Source organism: Bison bison, unplaced genomic scaffold (assembly GCF_000754665.1).
Source record: "Bison bison bison isolate TAMUID 2011002044 unplaced genomic scaffold, Bison_UMD1.0 scf7180017864484, whole genome shotgun sequence".
Lineage (NCBI taxonomy): Eukaryota > Metazoa > Chordata > Mammalia > Artiodactyla > Bovidae > Bison > Bison bison.
This window is the reverse complement of record NW_011495044.1, coordinates 5,361,660-5,379,953: the sequence shown is the minus strand read 5'-3', so window position 1 is coordinate 5,379,953 and position 18,294 is coordinate 5,361,660. Positions and strand designations below refer to the sequence as shown.

Genomic DNA, 18,294 nt, shown 5'->3' with positions numbered 1-18,294 from the left:
TTTGCTTAACATAATACCTTCACGTTTCTCCATGTTGTCACAAATGGCAGGTTTCCTTTTTCATACCTGATAGTATTTTATTGTATATAACACATCTTTATCCATCTGTCTGTTGAGGAACACTTAGGTTGTTCCTCTGTCTTGGCTATTGTGAATAATGTTGCAGTGAACATGGGAGTGCTGATAACCTCTTCAGTATCCTGTTTTCATTTCCCTTGGATGTATCCCTGACTTCCCTGATAGCTCAGTTTTTAAAGAATTTGCCTGCAATGCAGGAGACCCTGGTTCGATTCCTGGTTTGGGAAGATCCACTGGAGAAGGGATAGGCTACCCACTCCAGTATTCTTGGGCTTCCCTGATGGCTCAGATGGTAAAGAATCTGCCTGCAATGAGGGAGACCTGGGTTCAATCCCTGTGTTGGGAAGATCCCCTGGAGAAGGGAAAGGCTACTCACTCCAAATATTCTGGCCTGGAGAATTCCATGGACTGTATAGTCCATGGGGTCGCAAAGAGTCAGACACGACTGAGTGACTTTGACTTTCACTGGATTTATACCCACAAGTAAGATTGCTGGATCATAGGGCAGTTCTGTTTTGAACCACTATACTGTTTTCCAGAATGATTGTACCAATTTATATTCCCACCATGAGTGCACAGGATTCCCTTTGCAGCACCTTTTCACCCACACTTGTTACCTTGTTTGAACGCTTGTTTCCTTGTTTCTGATGACCGCCCTTCTAGTAGGTGTGGGGTGAGAGCTCACTGTGGTGTTACTTTGCGTTTCCCTAGTGAGCAGTGGTGTTGACTACCTTTTCATGCACCTTTTGTATGTTTTCCTTAGAGAAATGTCCCGTCGGATCTTCTGTGCAGTTTTAAATTGGGTTGTTTGGTTCTTTGCTATGGAATTCTGTGGGTCCATGTTTTAGAGGTTAATCTTTCATCAGGTATAGGATTTATGAATGCTTTCTTCCATCCTATAGGTTGCCTCTTCATTTTGCTGATGGTCCCCTTGGCTGTCCCCCTTGCTGTCTTTTAGTTTGATGTAGTCCCAGTTGTTTGTTTTTCTTTGTTTTCTTTTGGTCTTGATAAACATTTGTGTATAAATTTTTTTGCACATTTCTCTGATAACTTTCTATCAAATATATGTCTATTTTAAGACTTATTTAAAAACTGCCCTTCAGAGGCAACTTATGCCCTTTATACTCCCACTAGTGGCAATATCATGAGAATGCCCAATTTTAGATATTCTCTCCAATGCTGACCAGTATCATTAAAAAATAAAAACTCTCCTAATTTGACAGGTGAAAAAAATGACCTCTCATAGCTTTAATTTGCATTTCTTTGACTACCAGACAGAATGAGTATATGTTGGGAGTTTTCATCTGAAGTGATACCAGCCTTGGATCTCCTTCTAAGAGTCATCATGTATGAAGAGAAGGTTAAAAGGCTCCATCTTATTTATCTTAAATTACTACATGTCCTATCTTTTGACAGATCTCTGACATCTACATTAGTGGAGAATCAGGGGACATGTCAGCTAAGGAGAAACTGCTCCTGTGGACCCAGAAGGTGACAGCTGGTTACACAGGAATCAAATGCACCAACTTTTCCTCCTGCTGGAGTGATGGGAAGATGTTCAATGCGCTTATTCACCGATACAGGTAAATACAGCGGCGCCTTGGGGGCCTGGAGAGGCTGCTTCTCATCTCTTTCTTGTAATTAGCTATAATGCCACATTTCCTCTCAGCTGACAATCCAGGCTCTGATTCATTTTTTTTATTTAAAAAAGGAATATGTACTGAACTCCTGCTTTCTAAGCACTGGGCTCATATAGAAGTGAAGAAAGCAGCTAAATTCTTCCCCTCATAGAGATTACTTTTCAATGGGGAAAACAGGCAATAAACACAGAAGTGTGTGCTGTCTTACAGGGGTGAGGGCAGTGGAGGGAAGAGAGTGATGGGGGTTGTGGTGTTTTGGGCAGGGTGGTCAGCGGTGGCCTCTCTGATGAGGATGTTGGAGCAGAGTCATGGATGAGGAGTGGGCCATGCCGGCCTCCAGGGTCAGCGTGATTCACTTGGAGGAAATAACAATTAGTTATTGTTATAACTAAGAAGTGGGAATTTGCTTGGAGTGGGTGAGGAAAATAGGAATTTTGAATGACAAAAATCAATATTATTGTACTCCTAGTGGTCATAACCATGCATTGGGAAAATTGATACCTTTCCCTTGAAATCCAGCAAACCTACTATCGTATAAGTTTAGAATTAGGGAACCCTGGGTTCCTGGAATGTGATTAACAAGGTGACTAGTGCTCCTCTAAACCTCTTGCTTTCTCTCTAACTCATCCAGTATTTTTCAGCTTTGAGTACTTTTAAGAGGGTTTCTTTGTATGAATTCCCATGTGCTTGTAGCTAGGGGCATTTCATATGTCTCGGTGGACTTTTGCAGACCTGATCTGGTAGATATGGAGAGGGTACAGATCCAGAGCAACCGAGAGAATCTGGAACAGGCATTCGAAGTAGCGGAAAGACTAGGGGTCACCCGGTTACTGGATGCAGAAGGTGAGAGCTGACTGGAATTCCGGTGTTTGACATACATTCATTATTTCTTCCCCAGTGGGTTCCGTTGTTCTAACAGATTTCTCACCCTTTGTCTGTCAGATGTGGATGTGCCATCTCCAGATGAGAAGTCTGTAATCACTTATGTGTCTTCAATTTATGATGCCTTCCCTAAAGTCCCCGAGGGTGGAGAAGGGATCAGTGCTACGGTAAAAGAACATTTTCCCAAAATACCTTCTGGCTGTGATTGCTTTGGGTGGAGTGTGTTGATTAGACTGTGTTTCTACAGCACTCAGTGTGTGCATAGCACTTTGGTACAGAGCAGACTGAATCCATATCGTCTTTATACATGACTGTTGTCCTTGGTCCATGGGAATGAATGTAGAGAGCGCTAATTTTGTAGCGTCCAGCATAGGCTATTCTAGGAGTCAGGAAATTGAATCCCATCTTGAGAGTCCTTGAGGAGCTTTGAAACTGGGACTCTGAGTGTTAAACTGAGTGGCTGTGTCTGTGTCAGTAATTAAAGGAAAGGGCTTTATGTGGTTGGGGGTGGCCTGAGATACTTTCTCCTGAGCTTGGCTTGCACACTGCTAATCAGGGCGTGTGTGGTGTCTCCCTTTTGGCAATAGGAAGTGGACGCCAGGTGGCAAGAATACCAAAGCCGAGTGGACTCCCTCATTCCCTGGATCAAACAGCACACAATACTGATGTCAGATAAATCCTTTCCCCAGAACCCTGTTGAACTAAAGGTAAAGTTATGGACTTAAATCATTTTTCATAAATTCACCCTGGGGAGTAAGTCTCAGAGCTTGTTGCTGCTGGCTTCTGGGTGAGATGGTATGAAAACTGGGATGTTTGTGTTCATTCACCAAATATTAATTTTGTAGGCACTTTATAATCAATACATACACTTCAAAGAAACAGAAATTCTGGCCAAGGAGAGAGAAAAAGGAAGAATCGAGGAACTATATAAATTATTAGAGGTAAGGAAGCTTATCCTTTGCTGAGACCGGGGGTTTGCTGGCAGGCCGTTTGTTACTTTGTTCCCTGCATCTTCTTCCAAACCTTCGTTAATAGCAATATTCTCAGGGTGACAAATCAAGCGTCACTCTCAGGCTGCTCCTGAGAGTTTACAGTAAAGAGGAAGTATCTGCCGTCACTGTTCTTCAAAGGGCCTATTGGAAAGTGGCACACATTCATTCAGAAATCTGGAGTTTTATGGATGTTTTCCTATTTCTCAGGGGAAGACTAATTCTCTCTCTCAGATAGAAAGAAAGAAAAGAGGTTTTCCTTCACATTTTGATTCCTAGAGAATTTGAAGTTGCGGAGACGGGCATTTCCACAGTGGGGTTAGAGAGGACAGGAGGATTTATGGAAAATGTGTAAGAAATGGAAGGATTTCAAGCAAGTGGTCCCTGTTTTAGAGGTGATTTTTTTGTTCTCACCTGAAGGTGAAGTACTGCTAAAATATTCACTTGTCATCTCTTATTAGACAGTGGGGAAAATTGCTGAATGGCTGGGCAAAGAAGCAGGAAGTGATGGACGAGGCATAAATTAAAACCGGGGCCTGAGGGCATGGCTGTGTTTTTGGACTAAAAGAGTATCTCTGTTTTTTTTTTGTTAGGTATGGATTGAATTTGGCCGAATTAAACTGCCTCAAGGTTATCACCCTAATGATGTGGAAGAAGAGTGGGGAAAACTCATCATTGAGATGCTGGAGCGAGAGAAATCACTTCGGCCAGCTGTAGAGAGGTGGGTCCAGAGTCTGGAGGGGATCTGGCATCACTTACTGGGCCGCTTTGAGCTCTGCTCTTGACTCTGGTTTTCACCTTATTATTTTAGGCTGGAATTGCTGCTACAGATTGCAAACAAAATCCAGAATGGTGCTTTGAACTGTGAAGAAAAACTGACACTAGCTAAAAATACACTGCAGGCTGTAAGTCTGTTTCATCTCACATGTTCATGTCACATGTTTTCTACTCCTCATCCTGTGCTGTAATGGTTAACGTCAGTAGTTGAGGGATCCAGCTTCATTTGTCTTGGAATTGCAGTGGACCTCTTGGCTCCCTGGGTCCAAGTGGGTGAGAGCAGAGGGAGCTATCCCCCTCTCACTCTCCCTTTCTCTCTCAGGATGCTGCTCACCTGGAGTCAGGGCAACCAGTGCAGTGTGAGTCAGATGTCATCATGTACATTCAGGAGTGTGAAGGTCTCATCAGACAGCTGCAGGTGGATCTCCAAATCCTACGAGATGAGAACTACTACCAGCTAGAAGAGCTGGCTTTTAGGTGAGCAACATGGGACTCAAACAGAGGGCCTGATCACTACTGGTTCTCAGATATTATATTAAGAGTCGGGCACTGAATCTTACAGCCTGGACGTTAGAGATCAGTGTCTCAGTAGGGATGCTACAGGTATTTGAGGCAGGAAAATTCTCATGGTAGAAGCAGGTTTCCTTTATTTGAGGCCCTGCCCACTAAGTACCTGAAGGATTCCCTAATGTTTGTGTATGGCGTCTTATAATATCCCCACATATTTCAGAGGGACCTGCAGCACTGTGGTACCACATCTGCTTTAGAACTACTGGAGCGATTCAATGTAAATTTTCATAGAGGAGGAACCCAACGCATATGGAGGGGATGAGGATCTATGGACACACCTGAGACTAACAGCTACATCTTTTGACCCCTTAGTTCATGGTTTATTCTGTTGTATCATCCAGGAGTTGTAAACACTGGTTTTGATTTGCTTCCCTCCAGGTAACACTGTAACTTGGCACTGGCCTCAAAGATGACTCTGAACCACGAAGATGTACATAACACCACCTTGCATTCACAGAACACTTTTTCTTTTTAAAAACAGTTTCCCTAAGATGATCTCATCTATATTTTTACCTCATCCTTGTCAAATGTATAGGGAAATTTTTATCTCAAAAAGCACATTATAAATTTAATGTCTTCTTTCTCTTCTTCCATCTCAGGGTCATGCGTCTGCAGGATGAGCTGGTCACGTTGCGTCTAGAGTGCACGAACTTGTACCGGAAGGGCCACTTCACTTCCCTTGAATTGGTTCCACCCTCTACTTTAACCACTACTCATCTGAAAGCAGAACCCTTGACCAAAGTAACCCATTCTTCTTCTACCTCCTGGTTCCGAAAGCCTATGACTCGGGTCGAACTTGTGTCTATCTCCTCCTCTGAAGATGAAGGAAATCTTCGATTTGTGTATGAACTACTGTCTTGGGTAGAAGAAATGCAGGTGGGTGTACATTCCAAATACTTATGCAGCACACTGAGGTTCCTTGAACTCAGCAATTATCTAAGAAGGTCAGGTTGCTCTGTGTCCCTTGTATCAGTTCAGTTCAGTCGCTCAGTCGTGTCCGACTCTTTTCGACCCCATGAATCGCAGCACACCAGGCCTCCCTGTCCATCACCAACTCCCGGAGTTCATTCAGACTCACGTCCATCGAGTCCGTGATGCCATCCAGCCATCTCATCCTCTGTCGTCCCCTTCTCCTCCTGCCCCCAATCCCTCCCAGCATCAGAGTCTTTTCCAATGAGTCAACTCTTCGCATGAGGTGGCCAAAGTACTGGAGTTTCAGCTTTAGCATCATTCCTTCCAAAGAACACCCAGGACCGATCTCCTTTAGAATGGACTGGTTGGATCTCCTTGCAGTCCAAGGGACTCTCAAGAGTCTTCTCCAACACCACAGTTCAAAAGCATTAATTCTTCAGCGCTTAGCTTTCTTCACAGTCCAACTCTCACATCCATACATGAGCACTGGAAAAACCATAGCCTTGACTAGATAGACCTTTGTTGGCAAAGTAACGTCTCTGCTTTTGAATATGCTATCTAGGTTGGTCATAACTTTTCTTACAAGGAGTAAGCAAGCGTCTTTTAATTTCATGGCTGCAGTCACCATCTGCAGTGATTTTGAAGCCCCAAAAAATAAAGTCTGACACTATTTCCGCTGTTTCCCCATCTATTTCCCATGAAGTGATGGGACCAGATGCCATGATCTTCGTTTTCTGAATGTTGAGCTTTAAGCCAACTTTTTCACTCTCCTCTTTCACTTTCATCAAGAGGCTTTTTAGTTCCTCTTCACTTTGTGCCATAAGGGTGGTGTCATCTGCATATCTGAGGTTATTGATATTTCTCCCGGCAATCTTGATTCCAGCTTGTGCTTTTTCCAGTCCAGCGTTTCTCATGATGTACTCTGCATATAAATTAAATAAGCAGGGTCCCTTGTATAGATTCCCTTAATTATCGTTGCTGCCTAGCTCCCAAGCCCTCTTCTCTATTAAATTTTGAAAGAATAAGATAAGTTCAAATCATCAAAATCCCATCTTAAATGCATGAAAGTGAAAGTGAAGTCACTCAGTCGTGTCTGACTCTTTGCGACCCACGGACTGTAGCCTACCAGGCTCCTCTGTCCATGGGATTTTCCAGGCAAGAATACTGGAGTGGGTTGCCATTTCCTTCTCCAGGGCATCTTCCTGACCCAGGGATTGAACCTGGGTCTTCTGCATTGTAGGCAGATGCTTTACTGTCTGAGCCACCAGGGAAGGCTTAAATGCATAGGCTTCTCTAATTTGAAGCCCTCCATGGAGCTCTTCCCTTCAGCTGACTGTGCTCTCCGTGGGAGCTGGTGGGAGAAGTTGCCAAGTCTATAAACCCCAGTTATCTCTTCTCAAATTCCCTCATTGCAGAGAAGCTGCTGCCTCACTGTTGTTTTTGTATCAGCTCTGAAGTGTAAGCAAGACACAGTTCTAAGGGGCAGTATTCACATGTATTCTAGGGTAACAGTTCAAGTTCGACACTGTCCTCTTACCTCTAACCCTTTTGTTTTCTATGAAATTCTTCCCATCTTCTGATGACAGATTCCCCCTGTACCAAAAAATAAACTCAAAGACAAGCTCTTTTACAATTACCTTCCATTAGCCAATAGTTGATGACGTGAATGGAGCTTAGTATTTATGGATATTTATTTCTTATCTCCATTCTGATTGTGAAATGAAGAGACTCCGTAAAGGGAAATGCCTAAACTGTAAAGTTAAGCCTTTCAGCCTATGGGGACACCTTTCTTGTTGGTAAATTCAGGGATGTATTCCCATCATGCAGCAGCAAAGGGCTGCCATTGCTGCTTCTAGGGATGGGGTTTATCTTCCAGCTCCTTGAGGGTACGTCATAACGTACTTGCCTGTAAGAGGCCAAGATGGAGATGGTTTAGATGTCCTTTTTGCCAGTCCCCTCTCCACAGCCACATCATCCAAACTGATGCTGACAGTTTTCATTTTCTGCCAACTTAGCAATAAATTATATTCCTAATTTCTTTTTTCCCAGATGAAACTGGAGCGGGCAGAGTGGGGCAGTGACCTGCCTAGTGTGGAGCTGCAGCTGGAAGCACAGCAGCACATCCATGCCAGTGTGGAAGAACTGGGCTCAAGTGTCAAAGAGGCCAGGCTGTATGAGGTGGGAGGCATTCGGAATCCGTTACGGGCAGCGGGGTGGCTGTGCGATGGAGCAGTATACAGTGTAGCTGTCCCGTACCTGAAACTTGACCACAAGTCCCTTTTGCACATGAAGTATCTCTTGCTTTTTTGAAATAACTTTGTGGGAAAGGTGTTTTTTACAAACCCCTTTTTACCAAAAAGAGTAGTGATACTGAAAGCTAAGGTCAAAATTAGTAAGTAGCGAATGCAGTTTCCAAACTCAGGCCCTTGGATCCAAAAATGTATGCTCTTTCCACTGCCCATCTACCTGCAGTAGAGAACTGGTAAGCAAAACTGTTTCCTCAGTCTCTCCTCTCCCTCACTCTTTTGTGTTCTCCCATTTTAAATTTCAAGTCCCCTCTTCCACAAAGCATCTAACTAGTTTGAGGAGTCAGCAGGCATAGTTTCGCTTAGAAACCTCACAGAATCGCTGGCAGCAGAAGACCGTGAGGTCTGCGCGGCGTCTTCCTCTGCTAGGCCGTCCACACCAACGCTGCTCCGAGCTGTCAGTCTCAGCCAGGGATGCCCCGTCCAACTGCTGACTCTCAGAGTGACTAATCTCTGTCTGTGTGCAGACGTAATATTTACATAGTTGAAATTATACCATAGATATAGTTTACTTTTTCTCTAATATATTTTTATCTCATTCTTTTCTTATCAGGGAAAAATGTCCCAAAATTTCCATACCAGTTATGTTGAAACTCTTGGAAAGCTGGAGACACAGTATTGTAAATTGAAGGTGAGTTTTGACTAACTCTGTTTTGTTCTGTTCATGGAGCATGTCGTTCCCTAATTCAGAAGGCTCTTGGTTTGGGCCCATTTTGGTTTTCTATTTATTAGGTTATATTGTTTCCTGTGCAGTTGTTCATATGCATCATCACATTTTTCTCAGTTTTCTTCCTGGGTTAGAAACCAGCGCCCCAGAAAGTTTGAAGTAGAGCTTATCATAGTTATTATGCTTCACCAAAGCAGTGACCATCAAAACTCAAAGTTTGAGATTGACAGGACAGAGACCCCTCTTCTGTTTGGTCTTCATTCTTGTATTCAAGATTGTGCAGAGTAGGACCGGCCCAGGATCATTCTTTATCCACGAAGCCCCACACAGGCCTGGCATGTTCTCACTTCCAGCCAGGATTGACACGGGAGTCCTGTACCAGACTAGTACTAAATTTAAAACTGAGGAGAAACACCCAGAGATTTAAAAAGCAAAGCTAAATTCATTTCCTCAGCTATTCTTTGCTTTGATGTCAAATGTGCTGTATTCTATAGATGAAAGGCTGACATGTAACCTTGTAATCCTTCCTTTGTCTAGGAGACTTCTAGCTTCCGGATGAGGCACCTTCAGAGCCTGCATAAATTTGTCTCGAGAGCTACAGCTGAGTTGATCTGGTTGAATGAGAAGGAGGAGGAGGAACTAGCATATGACTGGAGTGACAACAATCCCAATATCTCGGCCAAGAAAAATTACTTCTCTGTGAGTCTAGCACAACAGACCCGTCATATTTGGGAACAGCAGCGGAAGGAGCCAGAGGGGCTGGTCTGAGAGCCTGGGTTTCGGGATTTGCATTTTGCTAGATAGAATGGGGACCCTGCTTAATATATCTGTTCCTGTGAGAAAGTGTACATGGAGAGAGGGGAAATCAAGCTCTAGGATGAATTTATTTGGAATGTAGTTAGAAAGGCAGTGTCTAGGGTGACAGGAGCAGCAGTCTGCAAATTGAATCATTTTAGAAGCAATTTAACTTTGTGGTCAAGGTTATAGACTTTGGAATGAGATAGACCTTAAGTGAAATTCTTATTCCTCTGCTTGTTAGCTCTGTGACCTTGGTAGGCCATTTACTCTCCCTGGACCTCTGTAAAATGGGATAATAGTGACACTTCAAAGGGTTGTGTAAAAGGCTAAGTAACATTTAGCAAGCGAATATAGTACAAGGCTTAATATTGTTTAACTGAGGTGTATTCTTGGCTTCTTATACATTCTGAATTCTCTGAAGTACAATTCTTCTCAAGTAAAGGAGAAACGATACTGTAATACAGTAAATAATCGATAAGAAGGAAACTTAGGCTATGATAGAGACATAAGGAAAGTGCTCAGAGAGCATCGGGGAGAAAAGGTCAAATCTGATAGCAGGGATCAGTACCCAGTGGCACAGAAGAGCCTCTAAACTGGGGCCTAAGTGTTAGCAGGACCTAGAGCCAGTCAGCTGTGTGGGTCAGGCGCTGTGTCAGTGGGCGCGGACGCGAACCCTCCCCTCCAGCCTCGTTGCCTCCAGCAGCACAGAAGAGCTGGCCTTTAAACTGGGGCCTAAGTGTTAACAGGACCTAGAGCCTGCCAGTCAGCTGTGTGGGTCAGGCGCTGTGTCAGTGGGCGCGGACGAGAAACCTCCCTTCCAGCCTCGTTCCCTCCTATCTTGCCTTCAGCCTCTCCTGTGTTCCCCTGCTTACTCACATCTGGCTCAGGTCCCGTATCTGTTGTGAGTCATTCTCCAGTGATTCCAGCATTTTTGCTCTTCTCTGAAATCCTCTAGCACATACCGTTCATGCATCTCATTTTGGCACTAACCCTGGGTTGCAGGCTCCTGTAAAGTAGGGTAGGGAACACAGCCCTTTCTTTATTTCTACTCCTTCCTAATAGCACCTATTGAATAAAGCTGAATTCAATTTTCAGGAGCTGACAATGGAACTAGAGGAGAAACAGGACGTGTTTCGGTCTCTACAAGATACAGCCGAGCTACTGTCCCTTGAGAACCACCCCGCCAAGCAGACTGTGGAGGTGCGTATGACTTGAGGGTGTGAGGGTCAAGTGCACAGAGGTTGTAATTATACAAGTGTTCACATGAAAGACTTAGCTCTGCTGAGGGGCCTGGAGGAAGCATCAAGGATCATGCAGCTTAGGTCCTCTCCCTTTACACCCCAGCCCCCTAAAGACCGTAGAGAGTTGTGATAATAGCCTAACAAGGACACTGAGAAACACCAGAGGCGATGTCAACTCCTGTATTCATGGGCAAACTGACCTGAACCGTATTTTTTCACAGAACTGTCTAGACATATCCTGCCTCTTGGGTGTGGTGCCTGTGGCCAGGGAAGAGGCAGTGGAGGCAGCAGAGGGATTGACTTAGGCCTGGGGTTTGCTGCCCCCATCATTTAGTTGCAACTGAGTGTAGAAGAGGCCTTTTCTGTGTAACATCTTTTAACAAAACCATGTTGGATAAAAGACAGGCCTCTCTTTTGTGGGGAGCTTTGAGCTCATGCCAGCCAAGTATCTCATGTATCCTCTGTGGGCCTCTGGCACTAGCGGAAGTGTAGATGGACGAGTGCATGGCACACATGTGGCAGGTCTGTTAAACCCCTGCCCTTCTGTCCGTGCACCTGGTCGTTGCAGGCTTACAGCGCCGCTGTCCAGTCCCAGTTGCAGTGGATGAAGCAGCTGTGCTTGTGTGTCGAGCAGCACCTGAAAGAGAATACTGCTTATTTTCAGGTACCTGGGCTGTGTGTGTGTGTGTGTGTGTGTGTGTGTGTGTGTGTGTGTGTGTGTGTGCGCGCGCATGCGCACATGCGCGCACGAGCATCAGAAAGGATGGCTCTGTTTTCTACCTGGGCTGTGTGTGTGTGTGTGTGTGTGTGTGTGTGTGTGCGCGTGCGTGCGTGCGTGCGCATGCACACATGCGCGCACGAGCATCAGAAAGGATGGCTCTGTTTTCTACCTGGGCTGTGTGTGTGTGTGCGTGCGCGCGCGTGCGTGCGCATGCGCACATGCGCGCACGAGCATCAGAAAGGATGGCTCTGTTTTCATCAGAGGGGATACCTTTTTTCATTCAGGCAAGAGGCTGTAAGTGTGATTGCCTGTGCTGGCGTGTGCCTGCAAGCATGCCACGGGATGGGCGAGGTTAAAAACACGTCTGTGTCGGTGAACCTTTACTGTACAAACCACGGCCCCATGAGACTCTGGGTTGGTGGTTTGGGCTAGGCTCAGCTGAAGATTGTTTTCTCGTCTTGCCTGGGTGACGCATGGCTGCAGGCAGTCGGCAGGCAGGCTGGGGGCCGGTTGGTCCTGGATTGTGTCACTCCCATGTCAGACAGTAGACTGGGGTGGCAAGTCAGTATGCAAGTCTCTAGCATCCAGTAAGCTGTCCTACTGGATCCTTTGTAAAATTTTTTTCTGCCTGTTTTTGATTTTCCTGGAGGCTCAAGTGGCACATGCCAGTTAATAAAATGACTTCAGAGGTGGAGGGTAGCAGGGAAACAATAAGTCCACTGGTGTGGGAAAGAGTAGCTATGTTCCACAAGCAGCAAGAGAAAGTGTGTCCCGGTGCACAAGGTCTTTTTTCTGCTGTGACATGTATTAATGTGCCATTGGCTAAAGCAAGCCCAGCTTGGGGAGGGCTTTGCTGGGGGATGAAAATAGATCCACCTCCTGATGGAAGGGGCTGTAAAATATCAGAACCATTTTTTTTTTTTTCTTCATCAATCTATCATCACATCAAGAACATACTGCTTGTTTTCTGGTGAGGGTGGAAGGAGGAAATAAGCCATTATCTCTGTTTGGATTTGCTTCTAATTAAATAAGCTTCCTGATCATTTTGTAATCATATCAGTAAATTGAAACACGTGATCCCTCAACCTCTAGGCTTTTCATGAAATAGACCTTACAGTCAAGTGCTGTCACTAGCCAGCACACAAGAGAAGGAGCAGTGGTTTCTGAAGGGTGAAGCAGACTAACTCTTGTATTGCGTTCAGTGGGCTTTGTGGCAGCCAGCCCTGCTGTTTCCCTGGCGTGGCCTTTGTGATCCAGGACTGTCTAATCAGCCGGCACAGTGGGGTTGTTCTTTCTCCATCTTGGTATCGTGATGCACTGAGCACCAGGTACCCTTCCCTCTTATCCCCGCAGTTCTTCAGTGATGCTCGAGACCTGGAGTCATTCTTGAGGAACCTCCAAGATTCCATCAAACGGAAGTATTCCTGCGACCACAGCACCAGCTTATCCCGCCTGGAGGACCTGCTGCAGGACTCCATGGTGGGTGTTGCATCAGTGGGATGACTGCTTCTGGGAAGCAGAGTAAACCCTGTCAGCTGCTGCTGTTCATATCCTTGAAAGCGCCAGGGCTGCGGGTCATCACTGTAAAGTTTTGCTCACATTCGATTGGAGTTTAGTCAATGTGGTTCTCTTTCTCTTTTCTTAAAGAAGGTGCTAATAGGAGTCCTTGGGGTATGCTTTTGAAGTAAGGGCCTGGCCATGTGCCCCTGAGCCACATGGTGGTCATCACTGTTTCTTTGCGTTGTTCCTGTTTTAATGCACTAGTTGGAGCCAAAGATGGGGTGTAGAGCATGAAAAATAGGGTTGATGGGATTAGCTGACACCAAATTCTTTTTCACTGTCTCGTGCAAAGAGAATTAAAATACCAATGAACTAGACCTAAGCCAATTTTTTCCTGCATATATTATATAGTTGAAAAGATGGGGCTCAAACTACATCTCAAATTAAGATGGAAATATATATTTAATATGGAAATTACTTTTCCTTTGTGAGAAGCCAAGGGGAGTCTAACATTTCAGTAACAAGTTATAAGTAAGAGAACCATTATAACCCCAAACAGTGTCATTTTCTTCTTTTTTTTTTTTTTGCGTGGGTGATACTGGGGAATTTTTGAATATTAATTGATTGAAAAAAAATGCTTTCAGGTACTGTAAAGCTATGAATGAATTTAGGCTCAGTGGTTTCACCTGAGCAAAGAATTTGTGAACTGAATTAATTTGGAATGAAGGGTAAAGACCTGACTTTTCCGATGTCTCTAGAATGTCTCTTGGAGGCACATCAAGTATGAAGGAGGAATATAATAATCCTTGGCTATTATCTCCTCCCTCCCACAGAGTACCTTCCTGTCGTAGGGTAACTCCTCTGCAGGTGTTGTCCTATCTCCTCTTCTCGAGGGTCGCTGCTCTGCTCCCTCCTCTCCAGGTCAGGGGCATCGAGTTGGCGGCGTCATCGGGGCATGGAGTCACCTGGGTCTGCTCCGCAGCTTGTCCGTCAGGTTCGGGAGCATCTGTCATGGCTTCTGGTTCTTTTCAGACCTTGTACCACGCTGAGCGTTTGGTCTCTGGAGCTTGAGATGTTTGGCTGTGGGTTAGACAGAAATTGACATCTTTATTGCAAGGAAACTGAAATGGGTAGACCAGCTCTCAAGAATGGAACAATGTGGCTGTCTCCCTGACATATTCCATTCCTCTCTCTTAACTAATAAGTTAAAGTTGTATTTCTTCCAATCATGCTCCCGGGGACAGGCACAGGTAGTTTGTTTAAGCATTTCTTTTTCTCTACTTGCATATTCTTAATTCTTTAATGGCATTTCTTAACATTTTTAACTCTTTACCCTCATCACATCTACTTCCATCCCAAGAAAGCCCTCTTCTAGGGACTTTTTAATACGTCAAAATGATCTCGAAACATCCTGGCTAATAGATAAAAGCTATCTTTTATTCTCTAATGGAATTGGTAGTAGATTGCTACCAATTTTGTTGACAAGAAGTTCATTAGTTTTTAAGAAAATTGGGTTTGCAGAGACTTGAGAGTTTCAATTTTGCATGAGATCTCTTTCAAATCTATCAAATTTATGTAAATATACCCCAGCAAGACTCCAAAAGGTAAACCCTAAATTGTTTCTCACAGTACCTTCACCAACAACTTTGATTTATAGGTTGTTGGTTGAAGAGCTAAGATCTTTCTCTAGAAAGTTTGATTCAATCTAAGAAAGTAAAATATTTCTAATAGAGCTTGGGAGATAACATTATTTAAAAAAAGAAAAAAATTAAAAGAGCATAACTCTAACCTCTCCTAAGCGGAGAGGCAAGAGCTGGCTTCTGTCAGTGAGAAACTGAATAATAATAATAATAATAATAACAACCACAACCTAGTTATTATCATTGTTTTTAACTTCCATGTTCTCTGAACCTTATTTGGCAAAATCCTTTGTTAGCTATATTTGGCAGCTAGAAATTCTTATTTTGTTTTATTTATTTATTATTTGCTTTTGCATGTGGCTTTATGGTTCATTGAAAACTGCACAGGGAGAAAGCTGCAAAATTTGAGTATAAATGCACTTGGTAGCAGACAGAAGTATCCTCTCCTGTCGTCTTTATCCCTGTATTTCTAAGATGGCTCCACCAAGGATCCCTGCTTAACCGAGAAGTGACGTTCTCAGAGGGAGTGGAGCACTCAGTTTTCTTTGTTGGCTCAGTCTCCCGAGGAGCAGCATTAATGTCTCTTCGGTTTTCTTCTCATTTTGTAGGATGAAAAGGAGCAGCTTATACAATCCAAGAGTTCCGTTGCCAGTCTTGTTGGGAGATCAAAATCCGTTGTTCAGCTAAAACCACGCAGTCCTGACCACATGCTAAAGAGCACCATATCCGTGAAAGCCATCTGTGACTACAGGCAGATTGAGGTGAGGAGGTGGGGAGGGTACCTCCTGCTCCAAAGGGAGACAAGGGACAAGGGAAGCCTTCAGTTAGGGTTATGATAATAAGGAAAGATCAGATGATAAGAGTTCTGTTGTTAGAACTTAAACGTGCTCAAATCTATCATTAAAAGCATAAGCCTCAACTCTACAATCTTGACCTGCTCCCTGCCTCAGTAACTGACATCATTATCTATCCAGTTGCCTAAGCGTGGCTAGAAATGGGGCTTTTTAGCATCCTAGAGAGACCATGACTCCTCTCCTCTTTTCCTACAGCTGCTACCACGTCAGCGTTTGTAAAGAAACCCCTCACTGTGCTTCCCAGGTGGCGCAGTGGTAAAGGACTGGCCTGCCAGTGCAGGAGACATGGGTTCAATCCCTGGGTTCAGAAGATCCCCTGGAGTAGGAGATGGCAGCCCACTCCAGTATTCTTGCCTGGAAAATCCCATGGACAGAGGAGCCTGGCAGCTACAATCCATGAGATCACAAAGAGTCAGACACAACTTGAGGGCACACATACACACACACACACAAATATCCCTCAAGTATTCTTTCTATCCCTGCTGCTTCTACCTAAATCAGACCCACTTGGATTATTGCATCAGCCTCCCATTCAATGTATTCTTTATCCTACCACCAGCATGATCTTAAACAACAAAAAAAAATCACTCCCCTGCCTAAGTCCTACAACAATTCTCCATTTGTTCTTCTTCATTTTATTTTTTAAGATTTTTTTTTTCACACATGGGCCACTTTTAAAGTCTTTATTGAATTTGTTGCAGTATTTTTTCTGTTTCGTGTTTTGGTTTTTTGGCTACGAGGCATGTGGCATCTTAGCTCCAGTCCTGACCAGGGATTGAACCTGCACTCCCTGCGTTGGAAGACTAAGTCTTAACCACTGGAACACCAGGGAAGTTGCTCCATTTCTTTTCAAAAAGTCTGAATTCCTTAATGTGGCTTCAGAGTCTTGAATAATCTCTTTACCCCGCTAACGAAGAGCGGGTTTTTGCCTTCCTTGCATTCCCTGGTAAACTGAGTTTGTCACACAGTTTTGTAACCAAGTAGCATATCAGAGAAGGCAGTGGCACCCTACTCCAGTACTCTTGCCTGGAGAATCCCATGGATGGAGGGCCTGGTGGGCTGTAGTCCACGGGGTCGCTAAGAGTCGGACACGACTGAGCGACTTCACTTTCACTTTTTACTTTCATGCATTGGAGAAGGAAATGGCAACCCACTCCAGTGTTCTTGCCTGGAGAATCCCAGGGACGGGGGAGCCTGGTGGGCTGCCGTCTATGGGGTCGCACAGAGTCGGACACGACTGGAGTGACTTAGCAGCAGCAGCAGCAGCACATCAGAATATGTGGGATATGTATCTCTAGTGGCCTAGCATACTTCCAAGCACATAGTAGGCTCAATAAATATGTGTTATAATACCAAAGAACGAATGACCTCTTCCTGTGCTTTTATCTCAATATTTGTCTATAAATTAGTCAGAAACCAATAATACTGGTTACCTGTCTCCCAAGAGAAAGAGCTGATGATTTCAAACGCTTAAACAATTCAGGGATTTGAGTGGGGTGACAGGAAGGGAGGATATGGAAGTATCACAAAAGCAAAGTTGTATTATATCCCTTTAATTTTTACCGTGTTCATTGTGGATACAGAGAGATTACTCGTGGAGCTCCTACAGTCTCCATATAACTGTCATACCTGAGTTACTCGACATGTAACAGGCATTTAATAAACACTTGCTTCATTTATTTCTTTCATGTTACAACCATCCCTGGGTTGTATATTTATACACATTATCTTTTTGTCAAAATCAGAAACTTTCCCTAGGTGATAAAGATCTCCAAAATGATTTTTCCTTAAGGATTTCATAGCCTTGGGATCAGGCACCAGGTAATAATAGGTCATTTGTTTATCCATTAGCAATAACTTGTAAATTTGTCTTTTCAGATAACTATTTGCAAGAATGATGAGTGTGTATTGGAAGATAACTCACAGAGGACCAAGTGGAAAGTGATCAGCCCCACAGGGAACGAGGCAATGGTGCCTTCAGTCTGCTTCCTCATCCCCCCACCCAATAAGGATGCCATGGAGACAGCCAGCAGGTACTGGCTCAGCTGCCACCCTGAGCTTCCCCACCTCTGCCCTTTGCGGGTGAACTGATGGAGGGATGAATCTGCGTTTGCTTTCTAAGCATTGTTGTAATTTTTCAAAAATTTCAAATGGAGTTATTTTGTCTCTATTTTGTCTGTCATTGCTTTTCCGCTCTGACTTCTCATAATTATATTATCAGTATATTCAGGTAACATTTATGATATTGCTAAATATGTGCTTGAGAATATCAATTAATTTAGGTCTAAAGATCCTGTGTTGTTAGTATTTGACCTGTTGTCTTTCTCTGAGAAGGTCTCTAGGGTGGACCTCAGGCCTTAGAAAAGCTATAGCCAGGTTTTGTGTTGTTTGTAGGGTGGAGCAATCTTATCAGAAGGTGATGGCCCTTTGGCATCAACTACATGTCAACACCAAAAGCCTTATCTCCTGGAACTATCTGAGGAAGGACCTTGACCTTGTAAAGACCTGGAATCTGGAAAAGGTAATTATGGAAGCTTTAACCCAGGCTTATAGCCTATTGGCAAGTTTTATCTTTTCAGCAGGACTCCTACTCACCCAATTAGTGGGAAATGAAGTCAGGGATACTGTTGCAGGGTTAGGAGCTTGAGGATCTTAGAAACTAAAACCTTTTGGATAAATGTGCGGAATAGGGGAATGCTGGTGAATTGGCCATCATTAA

The 18,294-nt window shown here is 44.1% G+C and overlaps 1 protein-coding gene across 13 annotated transcripts in view; it reads left to right on the top strand.

Moving 5' to 3' along the window:
• The window catches only part of MACF1 (microtubule-actin crosslinking factor 1), a 342,575-nt gene that overhangs the window by 177,076 nt on the left and 147,205 nt on the right, over window positions 1-18,294 (top strand). For all 13 annotated transcript variants that reach the window (XM_010862750.1, XM_010862748.1, XM_010862749.1 and 10 more), the window contains 18 exons: window positions 1,495-1,661; window positions 2,449-2,561; window positions 2,661-2,767; window positions 3,188-3,307; window positions 3,446-3,541; window positions 4,183-4,310; window positions 4,401-4,494; window positions 4,689-4,843; window positions 5,536-5,812; window positions 7,898-8,026; window positions 8,708-8,785; window positions 9,359-9,520; window positions 10,715-10,819; window positions 11,429-11,524; window positions 12,935-13,060; window positions 15,330-15,482; window positions 17,454-17,608; window positions 17,970-18,096. In XM_010862750.1, the coding sequence (XP_010861052.1) occupies window positions 1,495-1,661; window positions 2,449-2,561; window positions 2,661-2,767; window positions 3,188-3,307; window positions 3,446-3,541; window positions 4,183-4,310; window positions 4,401-4,494; window positions 4,689-4,843; window positions 5,536-5,812; window positions 7,898-8,026; window positions 8,708-8,785; window positions 9,359-9,520; window positions 10,715-10,819; window positions 11,429-11,524; window positions 12,935-13,060; window positions 15,330-15,482; window positions 17,454-17,608; window positions 17,970-18,096 (2,388 nt within the window). The remainder of the gene's footprint in view (window positions 1-1,494; window positions 1,662-2,448; window positions 2,562-2,660; window positions 2,768-3,187; window positions 3,308-3,445; window positions 3,542-4,182; window positions 4,311-4,400; window positions 4,495-4,688; window positions 4,844-5,535; window positions 5,813-7,897; window positions 8,027-8,707; window positions 8,786-9,358; window positions 9,521-10,714; window positions 10,820-11,428; window positions 11,525-12,934; window positions 13,061-15,329; window positions 15,483-17,453; window positions 17,609-17,969; window positions 18,097-18,294) is intronic.